This window comes from Lynx canadensis, chromosome C1, assembly GCF_007474595.2.
Source record: "Lynx canadensis isolate LIC74 chromosome C1, mLynCan4.pri.v2, whole genome shotgun sequence".
Classification (NCBI taxonomy): domain Eukaryota; kingdom Metazoa; phylum Chordata; class Mammalia; order Carnivora; family Felidae; genus Lynx; species Lynx canadensis.
Genome location: NC_044310.1, coordinates 218825693 through 218851582, shown reverse-complemented (window position 1 = coordinate 218851582; position 25890 = coordinate 218825693). Strand labels below are relative to the sequence as shown.

Here is a 25890-nt window from a genome sequence, read left to right as displayed (position 1 = left end):
TTGCTCACCCAGGGGCACCAAATTTGGTTCACGTCACCTGGATGGTATGTCTGAAAACCAACTGCACAATCAAGGGCCAGAGACCCCCGCTTTGTGCCCTATCGTGACTGGAGTGCGGGCCCCAGTGTCCCGAGGCTCGCAGTGCATGTGGATACGCCCGGGGCTCCTGTTCAGGTACTCGGAAGCAGGAGAGAGGAGAGCAGAGGGTCTGGGTGCACGGCGAGTGTGCGTAACCCGCTGACAGATCAGAGTGTGGCCCCTCTGCAGCCGGGAACCCACGTGGGGCTGACGGATGGGGGCCCCGACATAACATGTGTCGGCTCGAGGTGACCCAGGCTCCCGGCAGGACAGGTGCACAACCAGGGGTGCGGACAACCAGGTCCCCTCCTGCTGTCTCTCCCTGGAGCCCTCCTTGTCAGCACGTGGGGACTCTCTGTCTCTCTCCCTCCCTCCCTGGTGGCCGTCCCTCTAGTGGGGCAGGGGACCGGGAATGGATAGACAGCACCGTCCTTTGCTCTGGGCAACCCCACTCTCCTGGGAAGGTTCTCTGGGACCTGCTCCCAGTTCTGAGCCCTTCTGCCTGGATTCCCTAGACGCTAACAATCCATGAGCCCAACACGATCTTTGTGGTTTCTGTGAGTGTCTCAAAGTGCTGACTGTGCAACACCATGAAGGTGAGAGTGTTTAAAAAAGAAATGGAGCTGGATCGTGGCCACGGAAGCCCCGGGAAAGCCACTGTGCCGCCCCCTCCCTCCGGTGTGGGTCCCAAGGGCACAGGAGGCTCAGGAGACACAGCAAGGTGGACGGATCAGGGGAGGAAGGAGAGGAAACACCGCCCCATTGGCTGGAATGACCTCGCGCCACCGTCCTGCCTGCACCGTCTCGGGGGACAGCACAAGAGCACACGCACCACCCTTTGTTCTATTCCCAGCCCCGGGGGGAGAGGGATTCGCTGAGAGGAGCAGCCCTGAGCTGCAGGCCCCGCTTTTCAGGAATCATCATGTCCCTGGTGGCAGCATCGACCTCTCCAGGGTCTCTCTGAGCCTGAAATGGTCTGACCCACCGACAGGCCCGGGGAGACCACTGCTGGATGGGTCAAAATGTCCATGGACCGCCCCCCCCCACGCCCCACTACACATGGGGAAAATGCCCCCTGCTTTCGGCTGGGTGCATTGCAAATGACTCACAAGCTGGGGCCACCCCTTCCCCATCCGTCACCCCCAAAAGTGTGAGAAGACTCAGTCCATGGGGGGGCTTCCAGAGAGATAACTGACGGGCCACCAAAACCAAAGCATGGGCAATGAAATGTCAAGTGTGTTATCAGAGTTCTTGGATGTATTTTTTTTTTTAGGACCACATTAGGAAATAGATTTCCAAAGAGAAAGAGAAACGTTTTCAGGCAGGGATACCTTGAAGGGAAGGATAATGTGGTAAGCACAGAATCACGTGGATAAACCGAATAGCGCCTCCGGAAAGGGGCGAGAAGCTGAAGGTTTAACACCTCCCCCCCGTCGGCCCCGCCGCAGTCCTACTTGTTACCAGAGAGACCCACGGTCTGTGTCACAGGATATTTTGGGGTTTGTAAAATACACATAATTGACATTTATCGTTTTGACCATTTTAAAGTATAAAGTCCAGCGGAAGTAAGCGCACAGCCCTCACGCTGTTGTGCAAGCATCATCACTATCTATTTCTAGAACTTTTTCATCACCCCGAACAGAAATCCCACACCCGTTAAGCAATTCTGTCCCAGGCCCCCTCCTCCGGGCCCTGGAAGCCACAGATGCACTTTGGCCTCTTCCGGATCTTTCGTCCAGATGGAATCCTACCACATTCGGTCTCCTGCGCGTGACTTCTGAGACTCAGCATCGCGTTTCCAGGGTCCGTCCGTGTTACAGCAGGTGCCGGCGTCTCGCTCCTTCTTACGGCTGAACAACATCCCACCGTGGGGCTAGCCCGCATTTTACTGACCCCGCAGCCGGCAGACGCCCTTACTATTTTCACCTTGCGGCTCTCGCGAGCAGCGCTGCAATGAGCACACATGCGCACGTTTTTCGGTGGAGACCCTGCTTTCGATTTCTGGGGGGGCGTACAGCCAGCGGGGAGTGGCCTGGTCACACTGACTCACAGAATACTGACAGCTGCAGGGCATCAGAAACTCACTCCCTCATTCGCATAGAGGGAAACTGAGTCCCAGACAGGCGACGCCTTACCCAGGCCACGCGCAACCGCGGGCTGAGAGCGGGAGTGTCCCCCACCCCACGTTCAGCTTCAGGAAAGTCTCGTTGATCCCCTAGACCCAAGACAATGGGTTTGCCCAACAGATTAACTCGGGGGCCCAGCCGGCTCCTACAGAGGCCACAGACTGTGGTTTCCGCCTAATTAAAATTTCCCCAAACAGAAAAATGCCACGCAGGAGGAGTTTACCAAGGGAAAGTATTCCATACGGTGTCTTCTGGGAACAGTGACTTCAATAAATCGCAAAACCCACCGTGGAGAGTCACGCTGGTTACACGGAGCCACGGGCGCTGGAAAGCCCTCCCAGTGCGCGGGTTATCGGTTCCCGTCGTGCAGGATCGCGCAGGGGAAAGCAGGTGGGCGCCCCGGGGACCCAGAAAGGCACCCCAGCCTCGCCCTCTGTCTGCGCACACTGCCCTTCCCCTCGTGCTGCCTGGAAAAAGGAACATTATGTAACTAGCAGTAAACGAGATTTGCTGCTTCTTTTTTTTTTTTTTTTTTTTTTTTATTTTTGGGAGAGAGAGAGACAGAGCACGAACGGGGGAGGGGCAGAGAGAGAGGGAGACACAGAATCAGAAACAGGCTCCAGGCTCCGAACCATCAGCCCAGAGCCTGACGCGGGGCTCGAACTCCCGGACCGCGAGATCGTGACCTGGCTGAAGTTGGACGCTTAACCGACTGCGCCACCCAGGCGCCCCTGCTGCATCTTTCAAAAAAGAAATGTACACCACAAGAGATGGGTTTGGAGAATCTGCACACGGCACTGTCGTGCCAGTGACAGTGGCCGGGCACTTGCCTGACGCCCCTTGGAACAAAGTCAGAGGCGAAAACACTTGTAAAGTCACTGTGGCCTGGGTGGCCTCCTGCCCGGGGCGTGGAGGCAGAAGAATTGAGGTGGCCTTGCTGGGTGTGAATGAAGCGTCCTTTTTCCGGGAAGGCGGGCAGCGTGTTTATCCTGATAAAGCATTTTCCGCTCCCTCCCGGGGGGGCCCGGAGGGAAGAAGTGATCCGTGCGCCTCCAGCAGGCAGCACGGGGGGAGGCATCGCGGCACCCAAGCCCGGGCCTTGCGTTTTCTCATCAAGGGGCCTCCACCCGCTCGGTCGCCCCGTCACCTTTTCCCTTTAATACATCGCGAGACGCTGGATTCACGTGTGAGGAGCCTTCGGAGACCCACGAGGAGAGCAGATGGCTCAACGATGAAATTATAGGAAAGCGTCCATTTCTGAAATGTCACTAAACAAAAGTGGGCGCAGCATAAGAGCTATCCTGAGACGAGTCAGCAGGTACATACATCACGGCCCTCACTTTGTGCTTATTGAAGTAGGAGAGGATCCCTATCCTCAAAAAGGAGTCCACAGGGGAGCTTTGGAATTGGCAGTGATTTAACATCCAGCAAAATCGCCTTAAGTTAATTCTTCCCTCCGAGTGTTTCACCGTGTGGACCCTTCCTCACACCTCAGCAACTCCACGAGAGATGAGCTCTGTGCGCACGGAGATCCGCCTCGGCCCTACCGACGATGCCACGAAACACCAGTGTGCGCTCATGGGGTCACCACGCGGTCCCCGGGGGGTTTGGGGTGGCTGAAGCCACTCGGGTTGCACGAGAGGAAAAAAAAAATAAAACCAGGATACATCAGGTTTCCTAGGGTCCAGATCTCTGGCACACTTCTGTTCTGGAATCACTGGAGCAGGTTTCTTAGGAAATAGTAATGATGGGCAATTAAGGACAGGGAGTCACCGAGCCCAGGCGGGGGGGGGGGGGGGGGGGCCTGGGTGGACCTCGTTCACGAGCTGCACCAAACTTCCCAGACCCACAACCGCCCGATCCCGGCGTGTTTCCTCGCCATTGTGGTTGTGCTGTCGCTGGAACCTGACGATGGGCTTTCTGTTCACCCTTTATCGCTTATCATAATATGAGAATGTACGTGGGCTTCGGATAACAGTAATAACAACACAGAGGAGCCCTCAGCTAAAGAAGACAAGAAGGAAAGCTGGGTGTAGGGGTGGGTGGTGAAGGGCACGGCTGGGGAGGAAGTGCTCACCAGGCAGGAAAAAATGTGCAAAGGATCAAATCCTTCTCTCCGGGTTTCCCACCCACGCACGCAGACATCACGAAAGAGGAAAATCAGTTTTGATTATAGTTAGGGACCCATTTCTATGTGGTTCGCGTTTGCGAACGGTTTAAATTCGGGAAAACCCGTTTTCGGTGAGGATGCTGTTGGTCTGCGGGGCTCAATCACGTGAAGGCAACACGTCTCAATTGGAGACAGAAAATCACGCCTTCCCCTCCCTCCTTTCCTTCCCAATTTGCAGCAAATCAGGCGTTTAAATCCCAGAGAAAGGACAGACACCTCACAGGCGGTCTCGTAAGAACGGGATTCTCGGTCCACGCAGCCTCCTGGAAGTCGGCGCAGGACCTCCTAACCCCGCAGGCCAGCCTGCCTTCGGTCCTTCCACTGAGCCAGACGTCTCTGGCTGACAGTCACTCTGCACCCCCGGGTCCGAAAAGTCAAACAACGCAAGTGGCTTTTGGTTTCTGATCCCCCTGCACACCCTTCACGAGCCAAATCTACTTTAAGAACCGAGATCAAGGAAAGGAAATAGCAGTTTGATCTTTTATTTCTAGAGCTCTCGTTGGAAGGAAGACGCTGCCTGCTTCTTCCAGAACGTTAAATCAAAGTAGAACACACAAAGAAATCCACCGTGGCAGTAGACAGAGTCAGAGACTGTAAACTATGGGCCTGTGTTTTCTTTTAGGGAGTTTGTTTATTTTACAAGCTGTCCCTTCTGGAGCCCCCACTTGCCACGGAAGCAGGGAAAAAAAAAAAAAGAAAGAAAGAAAAGAAAAAAAAAGATCTCTTGAATCTCTTAAGAGACATGCTCAGAGTAAGAGAAAAGTTAGCGTGGCATTTTGTTTGCTTAGCAGTAGTAAAACAGCATTAACAACAAAAATGTGGGCATTTTTTTTTCCTCCAGGAGGAAACCGGCTAAAGTTTCCCTTCCCGATTCCTCCCTCCTCGAAGCAAAAGGCTAAAATCCTGCCCTAAGTTGTTCTGTGCTGAGTGGCCCTGTCTGGTGCTCGGGAAAGTCTCAGGGTGGGACCACAGACCTCGGCTACGGGGTTGGGATTTGATGTCTGGTCACCACCAAAGGGTTAATGAAAACCAAGGTTTCTGCCCAAATCTTTCCTGAGTCAGTCACACACCAGATCTCCACGTTCAGAAAAACAAATGTGAACTCTGTCAAAAACGAAACAGTGGGACATACAAATCTAATGCCAAACAACATAACTAAATTTACCATTTCCACCCCCCCCCCACCAATGATGCTGATGACTATTTTTTTAAAGGCCAAATGTGAGCTAAAAAGAAAAAGTATTTTCCAGTAACTGAAAGCTCTTTGGGTTACCCTTCATTTCACTGATGGGGAAATTGTGATCGAAAGAGAGGGGGATGTGCCAATTTTAAAGTTTGGTCTTAGAAGTTGAGAAGTAAAGTTACGATTCTATAGAGGAGGTCACGAGAAGCTGGGTCCTCTCCATCCCCCCCCCCCCAGTCAAGTAACAGAAGAAAGCGTATCGGGATGGGAAACCGGGTTCTAAGCACCAAGTGTCCACAGACCCCACGCGCTGAGCTCCCTCAACCACGGGCTTCGTACACATAATCGCAGGTGTCTGTTACTCTGAACCGTTGAGCTGCACGAAAAGCAATACTGATATTCAAAGCAGGCAAAACACTGTTTTGGTTCAAAACGACTCTATCTTCAATTAACCATTAGAAGTTTCTCTCATGCCGGAATGAGGCTGCCTGCTGGCTTTCCCAGTTTCTGACTCAAGTCTCCTAGAGCAAGACCACCCTTAGTAGTCACTGAAGAAAAATCCCATTGTGACCTAGTTTACATCAGCATGAAAATCACATCGTTAATGTCACTGTATCGCATTCCAAAACAAACATTAAATTAAGGCACATTTAATATAACTAAATTGCGTTCGAAGGTTTACCACTGAACCAAACACAAAATATGTTCCTAGAACAAACAAATATTACTTTAAAACAACCATGACTGAGTTTAGGGTTTGATCTCTCCCTCTCCCTCTCTCTCTCTCTCTCTCTCTCTCTCTCTCTTTTTCTTCTTCCTCTGTGTATGGCTCTAAATACTAAAACTTTAATCTCTACACCTCTTGGTGAATAATTTTTACAAATCGCGGGCTTTAGAATTATGTGTGTGTTTCACGCATGTCAGTGTAGATTTAGTATCTAAAAAGGAAACGCTGGGTCCGTTTGGGGTAAATATTTCATAAAATTTATTTGAAAAATATTTTGTTTCTGAGGATAGGAATAAATACCAGGATTGATTGCTATTTCTCCTCTCAGATTTCCCGGGATTCCACTCTAAGAATTACAAGGAACCGCCTTTAACTCTACATTGGAAACACACAGGAATCTACACATTCTGAAAACAAGTACAACAGGCAAATGACATCAAGAAAAAAAATGGGCTCAAAACCACATTTTTAGTTTATTACCCCAAGACGAGGCATAATAATTCCTTCTATAATGTGCTTGTTTGGATATATGAAAAATTTTAAATTCTTGTGGAATATCTTTCCTTGAAACTTTTCATTCTGAGGTAACTGTAGATTCACATGAAGTTGTAAGGAATAATACAGAGAAATTCCCTTATACTCTTTACTTAAGTTTCCCCCAATGGTAACATCTTGCAAAACTATAATGTAATATCGCAACCGGGAAATTGACACTAATACAATTTCCACGACTTAGCTCACATTTCACCAGTTTTACGTGCACTTGTGCGTGCGCGTGTGCGTGCGTTTCATTCTATACAACCTTATCACACGTGGACACTCAGGTGACCGTGCGGAATATCTTTTTAAAGAGTTTCTGTTTGCCGTATTCCATCTGGCCTTTACTTTTGAATGCATCCTGTCTGTATCTCTTAGGTTAGATTCTCCTTCTCCTTTATGGCTGCTTCTTGGCTACAGTAACTTACTCACCTCTTCTTTGAGTTTTACTGCCTCATCCGTGAACTCTTTGCTGGTGGAGAACTTTGTATTTGGTTTGCTTTCTGCAACACATTTATCCTTTCCCAGGAAGAGACACATACATAAACAGACATTCCAGCATGCATTCACGGAGTTTTTAAAGACACCAGGGAGAATAGATTAATATAAATACTAAGCTTAAAAACTGTCATAAAAGTTCAGCCTTTAAAATTGGCTTATTAAAATATTTGTTTTTTTTTTTAAGCCCAGATTTAAACTAAACTTATGAGTTATAGTGCTCTGCTCAGAGAGAGTTTACGTTATGGTCTTTTTGCCAGGCTAGAGGAATCTGGCATCTGTAACGTCCGTCCGGAATAGAGTGGAACAGGGAAGATGGAAACTCCGTTCTTTCGGGCTCAAGACTTGTCTGAAAACAGCATGGTTGTCAGAAAACCTCAATAAAATACTATATTTCAAACGACCTCAAGCAGCCACTCTCAAAGCCCCATCCCACCAGCCCCCGCTCCGGCCAGATGCATCAGGCAAGGTTGAAAGCATAGCTTCAGATACTTAGACAATACCCACATCTCGGAGGTCAGCTCCCTATACTGCATCTTACTGATGGCTATTTTATAACAAAACATCACTTCTATTTCTGGGAGCTCAGTCTTTCGGTCCACTTCTTCTGATCAATCAAAAGCTCTCCTGGGATTCTGCACATACATTCTCCACGGGGAATTAATTTTGAGATCGGTTAGCATTCCAAATAGAGCAGTTAACAAACACCTCCAAGAAGGAAGTGCCCAAGAGGGAGGAACAGGCTTACACACTTTTCAAATGGTGAGAGGGTCATACTCTGTTCTGCAAAGTGAGTACAAGTTCTCGGGGGACAGAGAGCAGGGATAAAAAGTAGTTTGTTGAGTACAGTAACCTACTGAAAATCTGCGTATTGCACGAGTCAGGGAAGATGTTTTCTTTAATGACAAAGCAGAGAATAGGAAAAGTGTCTGCTAATCGTCCCCTTCCTCCAAGCCAGGTGCCTCTGACCCTGCTTCTAATGAGAATACTAAAAGTTTCTTTTGAGTTTTGTCCGATTCGATGAACCCAGCTGACCGTCCAAAGACACCTGATTTATTGTGTATTTGTGTGTTTAAATACCAGGCCAAAGAAGAAAGCCAGGGTAAATATTAGCACCAGCTGAACCCTCCACCATTTTCTGTGCTTCTCTTTATATCAAAGGACAATTTAGGCTTTTTACGGTTGCTGCTGTTCGTCTGGACACATGTGAAAGCATCTCATGTTAAGACGTTAAAATCACACGCGATTTACTGAAAAGTCTAGAAACTGTTTGCTGATACAGACAACTAACACCCTGTCAGTTAAAAATGTTGCAAATAAATAACAAATGTCATTTAGCAACATTTTCAGGAAATCAAACCAATCATGATTGTATTTCTATTCACAGTGTGATAAAAACAAACAAAAAATACAAAAACGCTTGCCTAACGAGTCTGATTAAGTAAAAACAAGGTGTATCCATAATCATTAGTGTATCAAAAATTTACACGTGTCCCTTCTCTTCTCATAGAGCGTGGTTATCTCCCTAAAGAAACTGGTTTACTAGAATTAGCCTGTTACATCCAAGTATGTAAAAATAAAAATACATGGGCCCCCATGTGATCATTTGCTCTCTAGCTGAATGTGTTATCTGCTATATTTTTCCCCCCCAAAATCAACACTTTTAATGAACAAGGTGCTGCTTTTTATTTTTAGGTAATCTTTACTTGTGATCTATGTCTGATTCTCTAAGTTGGAGGAATGTAATTATTTTTAAATGAATTTTAAATGATTTTACTAAATTTTTCATTAAGGTAATGTCTCCTGGAATATGCTTTCAATAATTTTCTGGAGGGAAGTCTTAATGATAATTCTGTTGACATTTCCCTTAAACAAAGCTACGCATGTATGTTTAACAAAGATGACATGCCTCGTCTGTTTGTCCTTTCTTCAGATGTGATGCAAACTATGGATGGTAAAAAGGGTAAATGGAATTAGCTAATGGAAGCTCATAATTTAGGCAGCAGAACCCAGAATTAATGTATTAACCCCCTGTAGCATTTTAGTGCTCAGCCAATCCAAACTTTCTTCCCTAGAAAAATACGTGATTGAGAAACTTTCCATCTGTTTTTGACAAAGATAGGAGAAGATACCCGTGTTATTCTCCACTAAAAATCCTTTTTTAAAAAACCTACAAAACAATCGTTATCTTAGGGGGCCGTTTCAGCAAAAGAATTTTCAGTGGCACAGAATAAGAACTTTTTAAAAATCCACCTGTGCTGGACAGCAAAAACATTTGGAGATATTAGAGACCCACAGAAAAAAAGAAAGATGTGTTTGGGAGCACGGGCGGGGGCACGCTCAGGATTAATCTAAATTCCTTCTGTGTGAAGTAGAGACTTAGAAAAACACTGCGAGATGAACAATGAGCACGAAACCAAAGCATACGAGGTAGTGAGGATTTCTACCCCCCCCCCATACATCTTGCACCCTCCCACTGCCCAAGAGGGTCCTTTGGAAGGGAGATGCCCACCGGCCTCACCGAGCCTTCTGGAAAGGACGGCGCCTCCGGAGTTAAGCTGGTCTAGAGGGACTTCCAAGGTGTCTCCTGAAAGGGAGCCGGTGCAGGGCGCCCTGAGCGCTCTTCCGGAGCAAACCAGAATTTCCAAGGCTCTCGGCGGCTGCGTCCCCTCCGCCTCCTCCCGCGCGGGGCCTGGCCCGCCCCGCCTGTCCCTTCCCGCAAACCCGCTTCCCAGCCCGGCCCCGTCGCGCGACGCTGCGAGGCCGGGACGCAGCGCGGGCAGAGAGCCCCGTCCCGGACTCTTCCAGGTTCAAGGCTGGAACCAGAGGCTCCCGGCTCCACCTGCCTGCGGGCCACGGGGTTCCGACCCCCCGCTCCCCGCCCGCCACCGCCCCGTCCAGGGCCGCCCCCGGCCCAGGCGCTGCGGTCTCGGCGCCCCGGTCCCGGCCCTGTCTCCCGCGCTCCCGGGCAGGGCCGCCCCGGGCTGTCCCGCCGCAGCGGCCCCGGAGCCGCCAGCGCAGGACAGCGTCCTCCCGCCCTCCCCGGGACAGCCTGGCCGCCGGCCCGCGGCTCTGCGCCCCTCCCGGCCGGCCGGGCTCCCGAAGTCCGCGAGAGCCGCGCGTCCGCACCACGAAGGCGCCCCGCGGCTCCGCGGGCAGAGGGCGAAGCCGCCGCCCGGCGCAGCCCGGCTCCGGCAGCCTCCCGCGCGGCCTCGGCCCCGCAGGGCGCACCGGGCAGAGGCTTCCCGTCCCTCCGCCCCTGCCGGCCGCCCGCCCGCGGCTCCTCCGATGCCCTCTCCCCCCGACAGTCACCCACAGGCGCCAAGGATGGGGAAGGACGCCTGTCACCGGCCGCCACCCCACCCCACCGCCGACTGACACCCAGCGGGGAGGTCTGCAAGAGGCCGCAAGGGTGCCCCTGGGACCCGGGAGCTTCCCGGCCGACCCCCATCTGCCGCCGCGAGCCAACACGCACCCCGAGCACGCGGCCGCGGGCCGCGGGGCCTCCCCGAGGAGGGCGGCACGGGCCGCCCGCCCCCCCACACCCCCTCCCCGCCCCACCCCCACCCCCACGCCCCAGCCGCGGAGGGCGCCGGTCGCGCGCGCAGCACCTACCCTGGCGCGCGGGTCCGGACGTGGGTGGCGCGGCGCTAGTGGGAGGCGGACATGGACCACGCGCCCTCCATGCGCCACACGGAGAAGGCGTAGCTGAGGCGCTCGTGGGCCACGTAGCTGCAGCTGGCCATCTTATTGTCCATCTCGTCGCTCTGCAGGACCTGGTAGAGGAAGTCTATGTACCTGGCGGCCAGCTTGAGCGTCTGGATCTTGCTGAGCTTGTCCGAGGGCAGCGTGGGGATGATCTTGCGCAGCGCCGCGAAGGCCTCGTTCAGCGACTGGGTGCGCTGGCGCTCGCGCACGTTGGCCAGGATGCGCTGGCTCTGCAGCTCCTCGAAGGACTGCGCGCTCGGGCTGCCCTTCCTGCCGCGCTTGCCCGGGGTCGGGCTGCCATCTTCGCTCGACTTCTTGCTGTAGCGCCGCTTCCGGCCGAAGCGCTTGGGCTGCCTCTCGAGCTCCTCCTCGCTGGTGCCCAGGCTGTCCACGGGGGACACGGGCGAGCTGGAGCCCTCCTCCATGGCGCCCGCCCGGCGCGCTTGGGGCTGGGGGCGGGGGACGCGGGGCGGGGGGCGGGGGGGGCGGGCGCCGGGCGCCGAGCGCGCGCCGCTGGCCAAGCCCGCGGTCGCCGAGCACACGCTCCCGGAGCTGCTGGAAAGGCTCTGATTTCAAGGCCGGCTCGTGCAAAACCGAGGTCTCCGGGAGAGGAAGTTATTCTAACTTTTTTGGAAACTCTAGCCGGGCTGGGTTGCTAAATAGTTGTCAGGAGCGAGGGCGGCGCGCTGATTGGCCGCGGCGGCCGGGGGCAGGACGAGCTCTGGGGCCTTCGCCGGCCGCCCCCGCCCCCCGGCGCGGCACTTTCAGTTTTGCCTCCCCCTTCGGCCCCGGCCGCGGCGGGCACCCCGGAGGCCGGGCCCTCTCGCGCGCCGCGCGCGCCCCCACCCCGGGATCCGACCACCCTCCGGCCGCCCGGCGCCCTGGGCATCGCGGACCCGCTTTGTCTGCCGCTTAACGCGCAGATCCGGCTCCGCCGAGGCTGCGGGATCTCCCGGGGGCGCGAGGGCGCGAGGGCGCGAGGGCGCGAGGGGCACGGGAGCCGAGTCCTACCCTAGAGGCGCTCCCAGGAGGTGAGGACCAGGCGGGGAGCCCCCGGGGGTGCCCGGCCTGTGCGCTCCTTGGCTGCCCAACCCCCGCCCCCGGGCGCGCCGCGAGTCCGCGCGGCGACCCTCACCGTCAGCCCGGGGTGGAGGACGTGCGCGGCCAGGGGTCCCGGCGCCCGGACTACGGGCGTGCGGACACCCGGGAGGCCGCGGACATGCCGCTGGCCTCGCGCGCGCCGCGGGAATCAGGCCACGCGCGCCGGCTCTGCCCAGGCTTTGTGTCCGCTGTGGTTTCCCACCCTGACTTTCTGGGGATCCCCGGCCCCGACGCCCTTTGCAGACCCTCCTTCTAAGTGCTTTCTCACTGGAGCGCCGCAGCAGCGAGCCTCTGCGGGAGCGCCCGGTGCCCACCGCGCCCACCTGCTCGGCCCTGCCCGCGATGCCGGGTGCAGGGCGGGCGCGACCGTCAGGCCCCTCGCGCGGGGTCCCAGCCTCTGCACTCCCCTTCTGCTTCGCGCGCCGGCGTGGGGACGGAGGGCAGTGTGGGGAGCTGCGCCGCCTCCCCTGCGCCGGGCGCCTGCGGGCAGGAGGGCGCGGGGCGGCGGGAGCGCGGGGCCCGGCCTCGGCGGGCGACACCGCGGACCCCGGCCCCGCGCCATCTGGACGCCGCGCGCGGGCGCGTTTGAAGTGGTCCGGGGGGCTCTTTGTTCGCCAGGCCGCTCTGGCTCCGGGCCTGGAGGTGGTTTACGGCTTTGATGCCTTTGAACCTATTCCCAGGTGACCCGGGCTCAATTAGGCCCGGGCCTGAGCCGGGCTGTCAGGCAAGCCGCTTGATCAAGGGCGGGCTGGGCCCTTTTATTGAAGTTGAACTCGGGGCGGCGGAGCGCTGGGCCTCCGCGGCTCCTGGGCCGCCGGGCGGGCCGCGACCACCGCGTTAGGAAACCCGCGGGCCGCTCAAGGGATCATTTCCCTAGCAGTGAGCAGAGCAGAGGCCTGGGAAGTTCAGGCCCTGGCACAGAGGTGGCCGTTGGCAGTTTCTGACCCACCCGCTGGCTTCTTGATCCTGTGACTGAAGGGTCCTGCCCAGTCGGCTCGCGCAGCCCCACCCCGCCAGACCGCCCCTTCCCCTGCTCTGGGAAGGCCCGCAGTTGATCTGGCTTTCTATATCGTTCTCTAAACTTAGAAAGTAAATGTGAGGGACCAAAGAGGCCAAGAGGGAAGCCTGCTTCCCACCCGTCCTGCCCGCGAGGCACAGGCTTTCCAGGGCTTCCTGCTCCTTCCCAGACTCGCCTTGGACCCTCTGCCTGGCTCACCGCAGGACCTCAGCGATCTGCTGCCCTTTTCCAACTCCATGTGTCACTAAGCCTGGGGAGGCCAAAGACCCAGGCCCCCGTGTTGGCCCAGCTTAAATCAGCCCCGTGACAGACTCCCCACGCTGGAGGCTCCCCAAGCTGGAGAGAGCAGATCCTGCCCTTGGAGTCTGCCCTGCCCCCCCGCCCCCATCTCTGTGTCTCCTCCTGGTGATCCGCAGCAGAACACCTTCTAGAAGTCAGGTCTAAGAGTCAGTCATCTGCCTACATCGCAGCAGTAACCCAGGCAGGCTAGAAGCACACTGACAAAGGGCTGAAACCTAATGTCCACGCCACGCATCCCGTATAGGCAAGAGTCTCGTTTCAAAAATGGCCTTAAGAACGTCCCCCTGAGACATCACTCAGAAGCGCCTCTGACAAGTGTCGGTGATAACACTTTCTGCTTCTACCATTTCAACACTTCCTCCCCGTGCATGTGGCAGCTGGGTGCCCACTCTCCTTCCATCGTTCTTCTGTTGCTTCTCAAACCGCGGGGCATGGCAGGCCAAGATGACCTTCCTCCGACCTTGGCAGGCCCTGGGCTGCAGGAGCACTCTGGTGGCATGTGTAGGGGGAAGAGGGCCGTCCACTCTGCCCAGTCCTGTAGTCTGGTGCTGGATGTGTTTGGCTTTGCTGGGCAGCACAGTGTGTCGTCCCCTGGATGCCTAGAGTTTGGGTGTGAGCGTCAGTTTTCAGGAGGGAGCACAGCAGGCGTGGCCCTGCTAGGGCAGCAGACCCCAGATTCCAGGGTGGTTCTAGAGCCACTGTTTTCCGGGTGCAGTAAGGCAGGAGCCCCAGTGCTGCGGCACGATCTGGAAGTGCAGGCCGGGCCATTCTCTACAAAGGAGCCCTGCCTGAGTCCCCACCCCCCACCTCTGGACTGGGGTCTAGAAGGGGTACACTAGGGCCCTCCCCAGGACGTGCAGGTTCTTGACAGCGTTAACGCTCACTTGTAATGTGGGCCAACGTTGTCCTTTGACACACTTGTGTGCCTTTAAGATCAAATCAAAGTTGTTCTTGCAACAAACTCACCTTATGAGTTTTTTGTCTTGGGATATACACCACTTTTCAATAAAACACCACAGTGGAAATAAATGGCATAAATAGAATGGGAGAGAGAGAACAGGGTGTCGGGGTCTGGGACACAAGCCAGGTTCTTCTGCATACACTTTGTTTTATAAATTTGACTTTGGCATCATATGGATGTTTTACATAGTTATAAAAAAATTAAATCAGAATGAAAAATATTTTTTTAAAAACCCTTAAAGTCGAAAGCAGAATCAGACAACGTAGCTGATTTTGTATCATCTCTGGGGCTCCCCGTTGCACAGGAATCACTGAAGGTGGCTGTAAACATGGGGAGTTGACTTTGTAGCCCTAAGGGCATACACTGCAAAGGCAAAAAGGACTTCAGGTGTCCTCAGCGTTCATGTTTCTGGTAACAATATTGCTGTTGTCATTCTGAACCTGTGAGCTAACGCAGTCACCTGGTATGTTTCCATCTGTGGGAGTCAAGATCTCCAGCCTAAAAGAAAAGAGATACTAATATGAAATGAAACAAATTAGGCAAGAGCGTCCCATGTTGGAAGCATCGGTATGAACTCATGATGTGTTGTCTCTGAAACAGTGCATTTCCTGGCCCTGACCACTGGAAACACCTAGAAAGGTTGATCCATCTGGTGGCAATGAGAACCACGAGTGCTCAGATAGTGTTCTCTCCTGGAAGAAATGGCTGACTTCGGTGTGGGGAAAACATGTGCGAGATGAGCGGAGGGTATCTTCCTGCGCCAGAAAGCACGGAAGCGGTCACGGCAGGACTCAGGAATGCGTCGAAAGAGGCCTCCATTGGCCAAAGACAGTGCCGGGTAGGCATCGGTGAGAGCAAAAACTACGACGGGCAGAAACACAGCAAATGGTAAAAATCCATGCATGTATAATGTGAGTCAAATAAAAAACTTACTGGCCATCTTTGGCCGGTGATGGGAAATGCAGTCATGATTCTGGAAACTGGGAAGTGAAGGAAAAGAGGCAGCACCTAGCCAGGCTTTCTGACCAAATCACACTTCAAAGTAACAAGAGCCGATGAGCAAAGTCCTTCAGATGTCCCCCAGATAATAAATGAGAGTGGAACAGTAGGATTACATTCATCAGTTTGCAAACCTCATCCATGCCAACCAACATGAGGGATTCCTACCAAATCTCCAGCCTCCGGACTCAGCGGCCAGTGCCCAGGGATCCAGCGCAGGCTCCTTGGACAGGTTAAATGGTGTCACACAGACGCAGTCCGGTCTGACGCTCCTGTTCTCAGAACCCCAAAAGGGCCTGTCTCACTTTTTGTAAAAGCCTGTGGTTACCGCGATCCGGAAGGCTGGTCAGCGTGACAGTGATAATGCCCTGTCACCTCCCTGATATCCTGTCCTGGGGCTCAGGCTCACTCCACCCCTGTCCCCACACAGCACCTGGACTCTTGCGTGAGCCTACCTGGAACTGTCCTCCCCGGGACGGCCACCTGGCTGGCTTCCTCACAGCCTTCAAGGCAGCATCATTTCTACTGTCACATGGTGAACCGTGCACGAACTTAGCGACTGAACATGCCGCCCCTTGCCTTCGCCCCACCTGAGCCGGCTGGCAGAGCGCACTGTGTTCGGCTGGGTGGGTTTTGTCAGCCCTGCCTGGGGTCCCCTCGTGGCCCTTGCCTGAGATGCTTTCGGTCACAGATCCGCTTGAGAGGCCGTCAACTCTGCTCTCTCCAGGTGGCTTCCGCAGCAGGTGGCTTCCACCCATTCTCACTGTGTCCTCGGGACTCACCCACGGCGTTCTCCAGCCTTTGCCTCTATGGAATTTGCCAATCTCCCCCTGACCTAATATCACACGGCCAAGCCCAGATTCAAGAGTTTGACTGAAAAGTTGATTGGCAGCTCTGTGTGTGTGTGTGTGTGTGTGTGTGTGTGTGTGGTATGTGCGTGTGCCTCTGTGTGTCTGTGTGTAGGTGAGGCCCTGTGCAGGTGTGTGTGTGTGTGTGTGCATGCCTGTGTGTGTATGTGTGTATGTGCCTGTATGCGTGCCTGTATGCGTGTGTGTGTGTGTGTGTGTGTGTGTGTGTAGGTGAGGCCCTGTGCAGGTGCGTGTGTGTGCATGCTGGTCAAGGAGCCTGTTCTCACTCCTAGACTGACTCTAGGACAATCAGCCGGGGGCCCAGTCACATCTGGGGGGCCCCAGTATTCGTCAGTGTTTCCTTTCTCTCCAGAGAGGCGTTCTTCTACCTCCTGCCCTAGAGCCTCAGCCTGGGCTCCAGGGCCCTGGTGTGCAGGGAGGGAGAAGGCCCAGGCTGAGCTCCGGCCATTCAGAATGTGGATTTTCACACATTTGCCTGTTTTCAGTGCAGACCCTCCCACTCCCTCTCCTCTCAGCACCGCCTGGCACCCCCATCTGAGCCCTGTCTGCCTTCAATTCTCCAGGGTCACATCCAGCTCCCTCCAGGGTTGGGGAGAAGGCCTGCCCTGGCCTCTCAGGAAGGGCAGGGGCGGGGGTGGAATCCAGCAGACACATCTGCTCTTGACATTGGCTGAGAGGTGGGGATGCTTCTGAGGGGGGCTCAGCCAGCTCGCTCTCCGGGCTGTGCCCTCCACCTGTGCTCTGGTCTCTGTGGTCCACTGAGTCGGTCGACACTCCTCCTTCCACCTGCCCGGACAAGCCCGCTGTGGACTCCTCTCCTGTTTTCTTTGCAATGTCGGTTTTTGCCTTTTCTGTTCCTTTAGCCCAATTTATAGGGATTTAAGGAGAGACCAGAAATAATATGTGCAAGCTGTTGTTTTCAATTGGAAATTGCTTGAGATCATTGTTTAGGAGCTAAAATGCAGGTGCAGAGAGCAGGAGGAAGGAAGCTTGGCCCTCTTCCTGCACACCTTGCAGGGTTCCAGGGGGCCTTGGTAGCCAGGTTGCCCTGGGTCCCTCGGCCTCCACAGCTCTGATCGGCAACTATTCCCTGCCGATCCCTTCAGGGTAGGAGGCCCGTTGACATGCAGCAGGCTGGGGCCAGAAGCGAAACCCCACCTAGCGACCCAGGCTGTGAAAGCCAGCCCCTCCCTCCCCCATTCTATTGCACCGACAGGCACTCGTGTGCCCGGGGGTGCTGGGTGCCCTCTGCCCCCGCCCGGGCCTGCCTCCAGGTCCTTCCAGAGGCCTTGCAACTGCGTGGATTTTGGGGTGACCACCCGCTGTTGTTCTAGCGGTGGCTGGATTTAATTTCACTGAACTTTAATTCACGAATCAGGAAGGCATGCTGTCCACCCCCCAATTCCCTTGCAAGAGACGCAACTAAGAAATGCAAGTCCTGATTATCCGAATGGAAACCTCATCTCCGTGGTTTAATATCATGTGAGTAGAAGTTTGCTCAAGTAGTTCAAGTTCTCACCGTCCCGCCCTGTTTGTTTTTAACCTTCAAATCGGTCGTTCACATCTTCTGCCTTCCCTTCTCCCTCGCCCACACTGTCCCCAGCCTCTCCTCCCCAAACCTCGCACTTTCAGACCAGCAGAGGCTGTTGACTGATGGGTGGACAGAAAGTAGGACTCGTGGGGGACGGCTCCCCTCACCCCTGTACTCTGGTTACTCCCTAGTAAGAGCACACACCTCGGGGTGCACTGGGGGAAGAAATTAACAAAAGACAGGAGATTATTTATTCAGTGCCTTTAAATTAAGTCTCACTCTGTGTTTAATAGGGTGCTAAGTAGTGCAATAGGAACCACGTAAACAGAGACTGTATGCAGAGTGCAGCCCCGCGAGGGGCGTAGAAGAGAATGAACCAGACTGCGGAGAAGCCTGGGCGAGTGGGACAGGTGGGCGTGGGGAGCCGGGAAAGACATCAGCAAAGGTGGAGTAAGTTGGCCATGAGAGGAGAGAGAAGTGCGTTCAGACAAAGAGATAAAAATGTGTCAAGACCCGTAGGGGTGAAGTGCGGTGGTGTCCCTGCAGTGGGGATGTCCCTGTGGCTGAGAGCTCAGGGGCTCAGTGGCCAGTCCTCCTCGGTCGCAGGTGACAAAAATATACCCCAAACCTGCTTAACAAAAAAGGAATCTGTTGGTTCACTCCTGAGGAAGCTCAGGCCCAGGCTGGCTTCAGGCTTAGCTGGATCCAGGAGTTTCAATGCTGTTGTGTCTCTTCTCCTTCTGTCCTTCATCTCTGCTTCCCTCTGTGTGAAGCTCCCTCTCTCTTGGTACAAGAGGGGTCGTCCTTTGTGCCCCAAGATGACGGGCACGTAGGGTCATATCCTCCAGGAACAGCAATGCTTATTAAATATAATCTTCCCTCTTGTTCCAGCAGAGAAGTCGGGCATGGGACCCTGACTGGCTGGGCTTTCCCCATGTGTCCTGGGGCCTGGGAGACCTAGTAAACCAGCTGGGTTGTATGCTTGCTGTCATGATGGGATGGGACCAGAAGAGCAGGTTGGGGGCCCCTGTGGGTGGGGGAGTTCCCACTGGAAGAGACGCGGGACCCACGAACAAGGGGTGTCTGCTGTGGTGTGCAGAGGCACCACAGAGGAAGCTTGAGTGAGGCCAGGCTCTCAAGGGTCTCCTAGGACCGGCTACTGAGTTTGGATTTCCTTGTGGAGGCAATGCGAACCAAAGGAGGGGTCTAAGGAAAGACGTCATGACCAGCTTTTGTTATGGGAGCAGCTGAAAGATAACAGCCGACTAAGAGGCTGTTGCAAAAGCCCAGCCGGCCTACCAATGAACAGAGGAACCCGGGAACCACAGAACCGTGGAACTGGGAAAACAGGAACCAGCGAACCCTAGAACCACAGACCTGGGAAACTAGGGAACTCTAGACCGTAGGACCAGGGAACAAGGGAGCCACAGAACCACAGAACCAGGGAACCAAGAAACTGAAGAAGGTCAGGGCCGAGGTGGGGCAGGGGCAGGACAAAGGAGGGTTTCAGAGGGAGAAGCTGCAGGATTTGACTTCTGTCACCATGATTCTGAATCCCCCCAAATTCGGTTTGGAATTAAGCAGGGAGGTTCCCTACGCCCATTTCTCCTCTTGCTGTCTATAATTATGCTTCTGTTTTGAGATACACTCGTTAAAAACTGGAATCTAAACTTTATCGTGTTAGGAAAGATAAACACACACACATGCACACACACACGAACACACTCACATCTACACATGTGCACACACATTCACACTCATGCACACACACACGAACTCTCTATAATCCCGTCGTTCCTCTCTGGCCCAAGTTTATCGTGATAAACTACTTTATCGTGTAAGGAAAAAAAGTAAAAACTCAACCACAACCAGGCTGGGCAGAAGGGCAGAAACAGAGCAGGATGGAGAGGAGTTAGGATTCTGTTTTCTGTCCACGACCAGGGGATGGCACCCTTTCCTCTCCGTGGGACTCAGTTTCCCCTCTTGTGAAAAAAAAATGGGTTGGGTGAATGATTCTCAAGGTTTCCTTAACATAACGATGTCTAGAAACTGAAATCTGTTTGGGAACTTAAGATGCGTGCCACACTCCGATATTTAGGGGTGTTTTAGAAAGGGTGGGGGGTGCTTCCAAGCCTTGGGGAGTGTGATTTTCCTTAATCTGCCTAAATAATGTGCAGGGGAGCTTTTGGTGACCGCACATGCCCTGACCCCTCATAAAGTCCCTGCCCCATTGTGGCCTGGCCATAAACTTTCCTGAAAAGGTCATGTGAATTTATCGTCCCAAATACTTTATAATTAGAAATTATGGTCTGTCTGCCACACAACACTTTTGAGCTCTGGCAGATCTTAAATTAAGACCGTATAAACATTTTAAAATGTCCTTCAGAAAACTTTCAATTCATTCGTTGAAATTTTTACTTAAGTCCTGAACACCTACGGAAATAAACATACAGGTTTGATCTTCAGTGTTTTAAGGACTAAACTTGCAATCAAACTTGTCTGTTAAAACTCTGATGATATCTTGAATATAAAAACACATGGGAGGAGTCTGCCCAGGGGATGGCTCTGGGCGCATGGCAAATTTCTCTTTTATGGAGGTCACCAGAGCAGGGGGAGCCGCGACGCAGAGCTCTCCCAAGGGACCAGGACAGAGAGCAATTGGATGTCCGCGTTTAAAGAAGGAAACGCGTGTGTGTACTCGTGTGTGCATGTGATTGAGTATTCGTGTGTGTGCACGTGGGAATGTGTGTGCACGTGGTTGTGTTCATGTGTGTGTGCGTGCACACGTGAGTGTGTTCGTGTGTGCATGTGTGTGTGCATATGCATGTGTGCATGTGATTGTGTATTCGTGTGTGTGCATGTGGGAATGTTTGTGTGCATGTATGCTCGTGTGTGTGTGTGCATGTGCATGTATGTGCATGTGATTGTGTATTCGTGGGAGAGATGTATGTGTGTGTGTTTGTGTGCTCGTGTGTTTGTGTGTGCACATGTGTGCATGTGAGTGCATTTGTGTGTATACGTGTGTGCATGTGCTTGTATGTGCATGTGATTGTGTTCGAGTGTGAATGTGTGTGCACATGTGTACATGTGAGTGTGTTCGTGTGTGTGTGCGTGTGTGTGTGTTTACGTGGGGATATGGGGTGAGACGTAACTTCTCTAGGCTACACATTTTTAAAAAGACTGTTCGTTATTCCACTTGACTCCATTTTCTGACTTTATTTCTTTATCTTCCCAAAGAAGGCGAATAAGTAACAACCCAGGAGCCCCCTGGAGGGAAATGGGGGGTGGGGGGCGCGGGAAGGGCTGCGGGGCTGTGAGACCCGCCTGGTCCAGGCTTCTCTCTATAATCCCGTCTTTCCTCTTCTGGCCCTGATGACTTTTCCTTCCTCCCCCTCAAAAAGGCTCTCGTGCCTAACCTCCTGGGAGATATTATCTAAACTCTGAAAATAAAGTGAAACTAGCTAGCTTTATTTTATTTGTGTGACCAATTCTTTTTCCCCCTTGAGGAAAAGTTAATGAACACCAGTATCAAAGCATGAAAGTAGCACCTTTATTTCCCTGAGCCAGACAGGAATATTCCGTGTGTACAGTGTGTTGTATCTTTCCGAGCGTATGATTGGTGTTGATCCTCTACCTCGGGCAGCTAGCTCACGACCGAGCACTTCATACCATGATCATTCCTATTTGAGCTGTACGGAGGTTTGCAATTTCAGAGAAATAAAATGATTGCACTAATTTTCCATTTTAAAACTTATTTGTGTAAGGAATCTGGAATATTGTATTTTCTTCTAGGAAAGTTCCACAAGTAGTATTCTGATACCTCATCAATAACAACACAAGACATGGGAATCTTCAAATAACTAGATTTGTTTTAATGCTCCAATTTAAGGGGAATGGTCAGCTCCATGAAAAGGAAGCATTGTTGCGGGGAAGAGAAGAGAGAAGGTGAAGGATTTGGTAACATTTAGTAAAACACAAACAGAACCCGCCCCTGGTTTCCCACATGATCACAACTTCCTCTACCTTTCTTGTTGCATGACTTAAGACAGGGAGACCCTCCTCAAGTATGTTCCACAAACTAAATCAGGGATGAGTATATGTCTAAAGTACGGGATGGAGGGGCACCTGGGTGGCTCAGTTGGTTAAGCATCCGACTTCAGCTCAGGTCATGATCTCAGGGTTCGTGAGTTCGAGCCCCATGTCAGGCTCTGTGCTGACAGCTCGGAGCCTGGAGTCTTCTTTGGATTCTGTGTCTCTCTGTCTCTGCCCCTCTCCTGCTCATGTGCTCTCTCTCTCTCTCTCTCTCTCTCTCTCTCTCTCTCAAAGAATAAATAAACATTTTAAAAATGTGTTTAAGTATGGGGTAGAAAAATGGGTCTCATGGAATCAACCCATTTTTCAAGGCATAATACATTTACACTGAAATGTACCCATGTTAAGTTTAAAATTGGTTACTTTTGGGCAAATATGGAACCACCTTCACAATCAAGAACATTTCTATCACTCCAGAAAGTTCCCTGGTGCCCTGTGCAGTCAACTGCACCCCCCTACCCAGCCAATAACAACCACTGATCTAATTTACATTCCTGTTTTGCTTTTCGCAGAAAGTCATAAAAATGAAGTCACACAGGACATAGTCTTTCGTGTCTGGCTTTTTACACTCAGAATATTGCTTTTAGGATTCATCCACATCGTTGCATGTATCTACATTTATTCCTTTTTATTGCGGAGTGTCCCATTATATGACACCACAGTTTGTTTATCCAGCCGTCAGTTGATGGAACTTCAGGTTGTTTCCAGGCTTTGGAGATTTGTGAAAAAAAAAAGCTGCATTCTGGTCATTGTTTAGACATGTTTCCTTCTCCCTCAGGTAAATTTCTGGGAGCAAGATCACGGAGTCCTATGTACGTGTGTGCTTAACTTTGGGAGAAACTGGCGAGCTGCTTTCCAGAATGGCGGGATCATCTGCTGTGTCCCACCAATGATGCGTAAAGGTTCAGGTGCAGATGGCTATGATCAGAAAATGGAAACTCATACGTGTTGGCAAAGATGCGGAGACATCGGAATGCTCGTGCTTTGCTGGTGGGAATGTAGGATAGCACAGGTAGTGTGAATGACAGTTTGGTGGCTCCTCAATAAGTTAAATACAGAATGACCATAAGATATAGCAATTCTACCCTTGAGTCCATCCCCAAAAGAATTGAAAACAGGTGTTCAGACAAAACCTTGTTCGCAAATGTTCACGACAGCATTATTCACAATGGCCCAAATATGGAGATAACCCAAACGTCCCAAATGGACGGTCAGATAAATAAAGTGTGGTGTAACCCTACAGTAGATTATGATTCAGGTATATGAAGGAGTGAGGTGCTGACTCATGCAACAACATGGACGGAACTTGAAACCATTGTGCTACATGAAGGAAGCCAGGAAACAAAAGGTTACATGTCACAGGGTTTTGTTTACGTGGATTGTCGAGAACAGGCAAATTTGTAGAGACAGAAAGCAGATTAGTAGTTGTCAGGGGGTGGGAGGAGGAGGTGTTACTAATCACGTTTTTTTTTTTTAATTTTCTGTATTTTATGATGCTTTGACATTCGGGGACCTCAGGCGGGGAGGATTGCCCCTCCCAGAGAGTTATCGGATTCCTGAAGATGGCAAACAACTTGCCTGAGAGTAGGTACACCTTTGATGTGCAAACCAAACACCCTGAGGGCATCCCCCCCCACACACACCTCATTTTTATCAGACTCCGGGTCTGCAAGGTGTTCCTTGCTCCAAATCACCCAGGGCCAGTTACTGACAAGTAGGGACCTTCTCGATGGACCAGAGCCTGCTCAAGTATTAAACTATCCAAGCCCAACTGGCCAGCTTTTTGACCCAGCCTCACCTTGCCTTTCCTGCAAAAACCATAATAAAGGCTCTTGCCCACGTCCCCCTGCCCAGTTCTGCCTCCTGGCTGACCCTGGTGCTTCCCCCTGTGGCCCTGCATGGCATGCCCTGCTTCTGTTTCTATAGATCTGTGAGTGTGAAAACCTCTTCCTTCATGACAATCATTTCTGTCTGTGTGTCCTACTGAGTAAATAAATCCCAGGAACATTTTGTTTTGGGGGGGGGGGGTCGAGGGGCAGAATAGGAAGTGACTGTTTAACAGGTATAGGGTTTCCATTGGGATGATGAAATATTCTGGAATTAGGTGATAGAAATGGCTGCAGAACACTATGAATGTGGTAATTGTCTAATGGCAGATTTTATGTTATGTGTCCGTAATAGTCATCTCCAGAGAAACAGGACATATGTATACATCCAAAGATATTCATTACGAGAAATCGGCTAAAGCGATTATGAGGGTTGAGAACTGCCGTGGTCTGCCATCCGCAAGCTGGAGACCAGGAAAGCTGGTGCTGTCGTTTCAGTCTGAGTGTGAGGACAGGAGGCAAAGGAAGTTAATTCCTCCCCTCCCCCACCTCTTTGCTCTGTCCAGGCCCTCAGCTGATTGGGCAAGGCCCACCCACATGGGGAAGAGCCATCCGCTTTTCTCTACTACTTCAGATGCTAATCTCATCTGGAAACACCTGCACAGTCTCAGACAGGAATCATCGGAGGGTATTTCACCAAGATGAAAAAACGAAAAAACAAAGTCCTCCTCTCCTCCTCTCCTCTACGTCTCCGTCAGCACTTGCTACTTTCGGCCTCATCCATTTCAGCCATCCAGTAGGTGCATCGTATCTCATTGTGGTTTTAATGAATCTTTCCATAATGACTCGTCAAGTTGGCATTTTTTTTCCTACCAAATGTCATTCTTACTCTGAAACAACTTTGGATCCACATAAAAGTTGCCCAGAGTCCCCTCTGCCTTCGATTCCGTTTCCTCTAATCTTACAAAACCAGGGTGTGGTTGTGGAGACCAGGACATGGGCATTGGTACACTTCCATGAACTAACCAATCTAGAGACTGATTCGCCTGTTTCCCCACTAATCTTCCTTTTCTTGTCCAGGATCCAGTCCTGGCTCCCACCTCTCATTTAGCTGTCAGATTTCCTTGATTTTCTCTAACCTGTGACAGTCCCTCTTTCTTTGGCTTTCCTGACTTTAACACTTTCGACGAGTTCCTGTCAGTTATTTTAAAGAATGTCCCTCAAAGTGACCTCTTCTGATGTCTCCTCATAACTAGACGGCGTCTGTGCATGTGGGGCAAGAATACCACAGGAGTGATGCATGACGTTGATGTGTGATCCCTCAATCCAGTGGCATCTACCACATTTCTCCACTGTCAGGTCACTTTTTCCTTTGCAAGCAAATTACTCATTCCAAATTAGTAACTATCTTGTGGGGAAATGCACAGAGACTAGGCAAAATCCCATGTTTCTTCATTGTTTTCACTCAGCAACTCTAGCATCTATCTATGCTTCCTGCCTGTGCCTGCAACGCACAGAGACTAGGCAAAATCCCATGTTTCTTCAATTGTTTTCACTCAGCAACTCTAGCATCTATCTATGCTTCCTGCCTGCAATTATTATCATATTATTCGCATAACAGTGATTTTCTATTTCCCTTATGTCTTGTACAATTATTAATTAGAATTCCACTGTGAGGAAGGGCAGTGTCTTCTCCCCCATTTATTTATTCAATGTTTATGTGTACTGGTACTGACTTGAGGGTATTTACTTGACACTGTGTGTTATGATCTAATGCTACCACTGTTGATTTGACTGTTCCAATTGTCCCCACTCTGTCACTGGGGCCCCTTCACACCAGCTCCTCCTTCCTTGGTTATGGCCCTGTCATTTTCTGAGCGCCTCTTTAGTTTTCCACATTTTAAGTATTTCCAGACCTGATGAATGTCTTTGAATGTACTTACTTGTCATTTGTGTGTCTTCTTTGGTGAAGTGTCTGTTCAAATATTTTGCTCATTTTTGATTCGGTCATTTGTCTCTTTACTATTGAATTGTAAGAAATTTTTTTGCCATCCATTCTGGATAGAAGTCCTTTGTTTAATATGCATTTTGCTAATGTTTTATTCCAGTTTTCATATTGCTGTTTCATTTCTTAACAGTGTGTTTCTTTTTTTTTATTTTATTTTA

The 25890-nt window shown here is 51.8% G+C and overlaps 1 protein-coding gene across 1 annotated transcript; it reads right to left on the bottom strand.

Annotated features, from left to right (window-relative positions):
* Positions 1-10940: 10940 nt before the first annotated feature.
* Positions 10941-11452, bottom strand: TWIST2 (twist family bHLH transcription factor 2). Its single transcript, XM_032594167.1, has one exon. The coding sequence runs from the start codon at positions 11450-11452 to the stop codon at positions 10970-10972; it is 483 nt and encodes a 160-aa protein (XP_032450058.1). The 3' UTR covers positions 10941-10969.
* Positions 11453-25890: the final 14438 nt, after the last annotated feature.

What these genes read in the sequence shown, in the direction of transcription:
- TWIST2 (XM_032594167.1), bottom strand. Translation starts at nt 11,452, where the DNA reads ATGGAGGAGGGCTCCAGCTCGCCCGTGTCCCCCGTGGACAGCCTGGGC.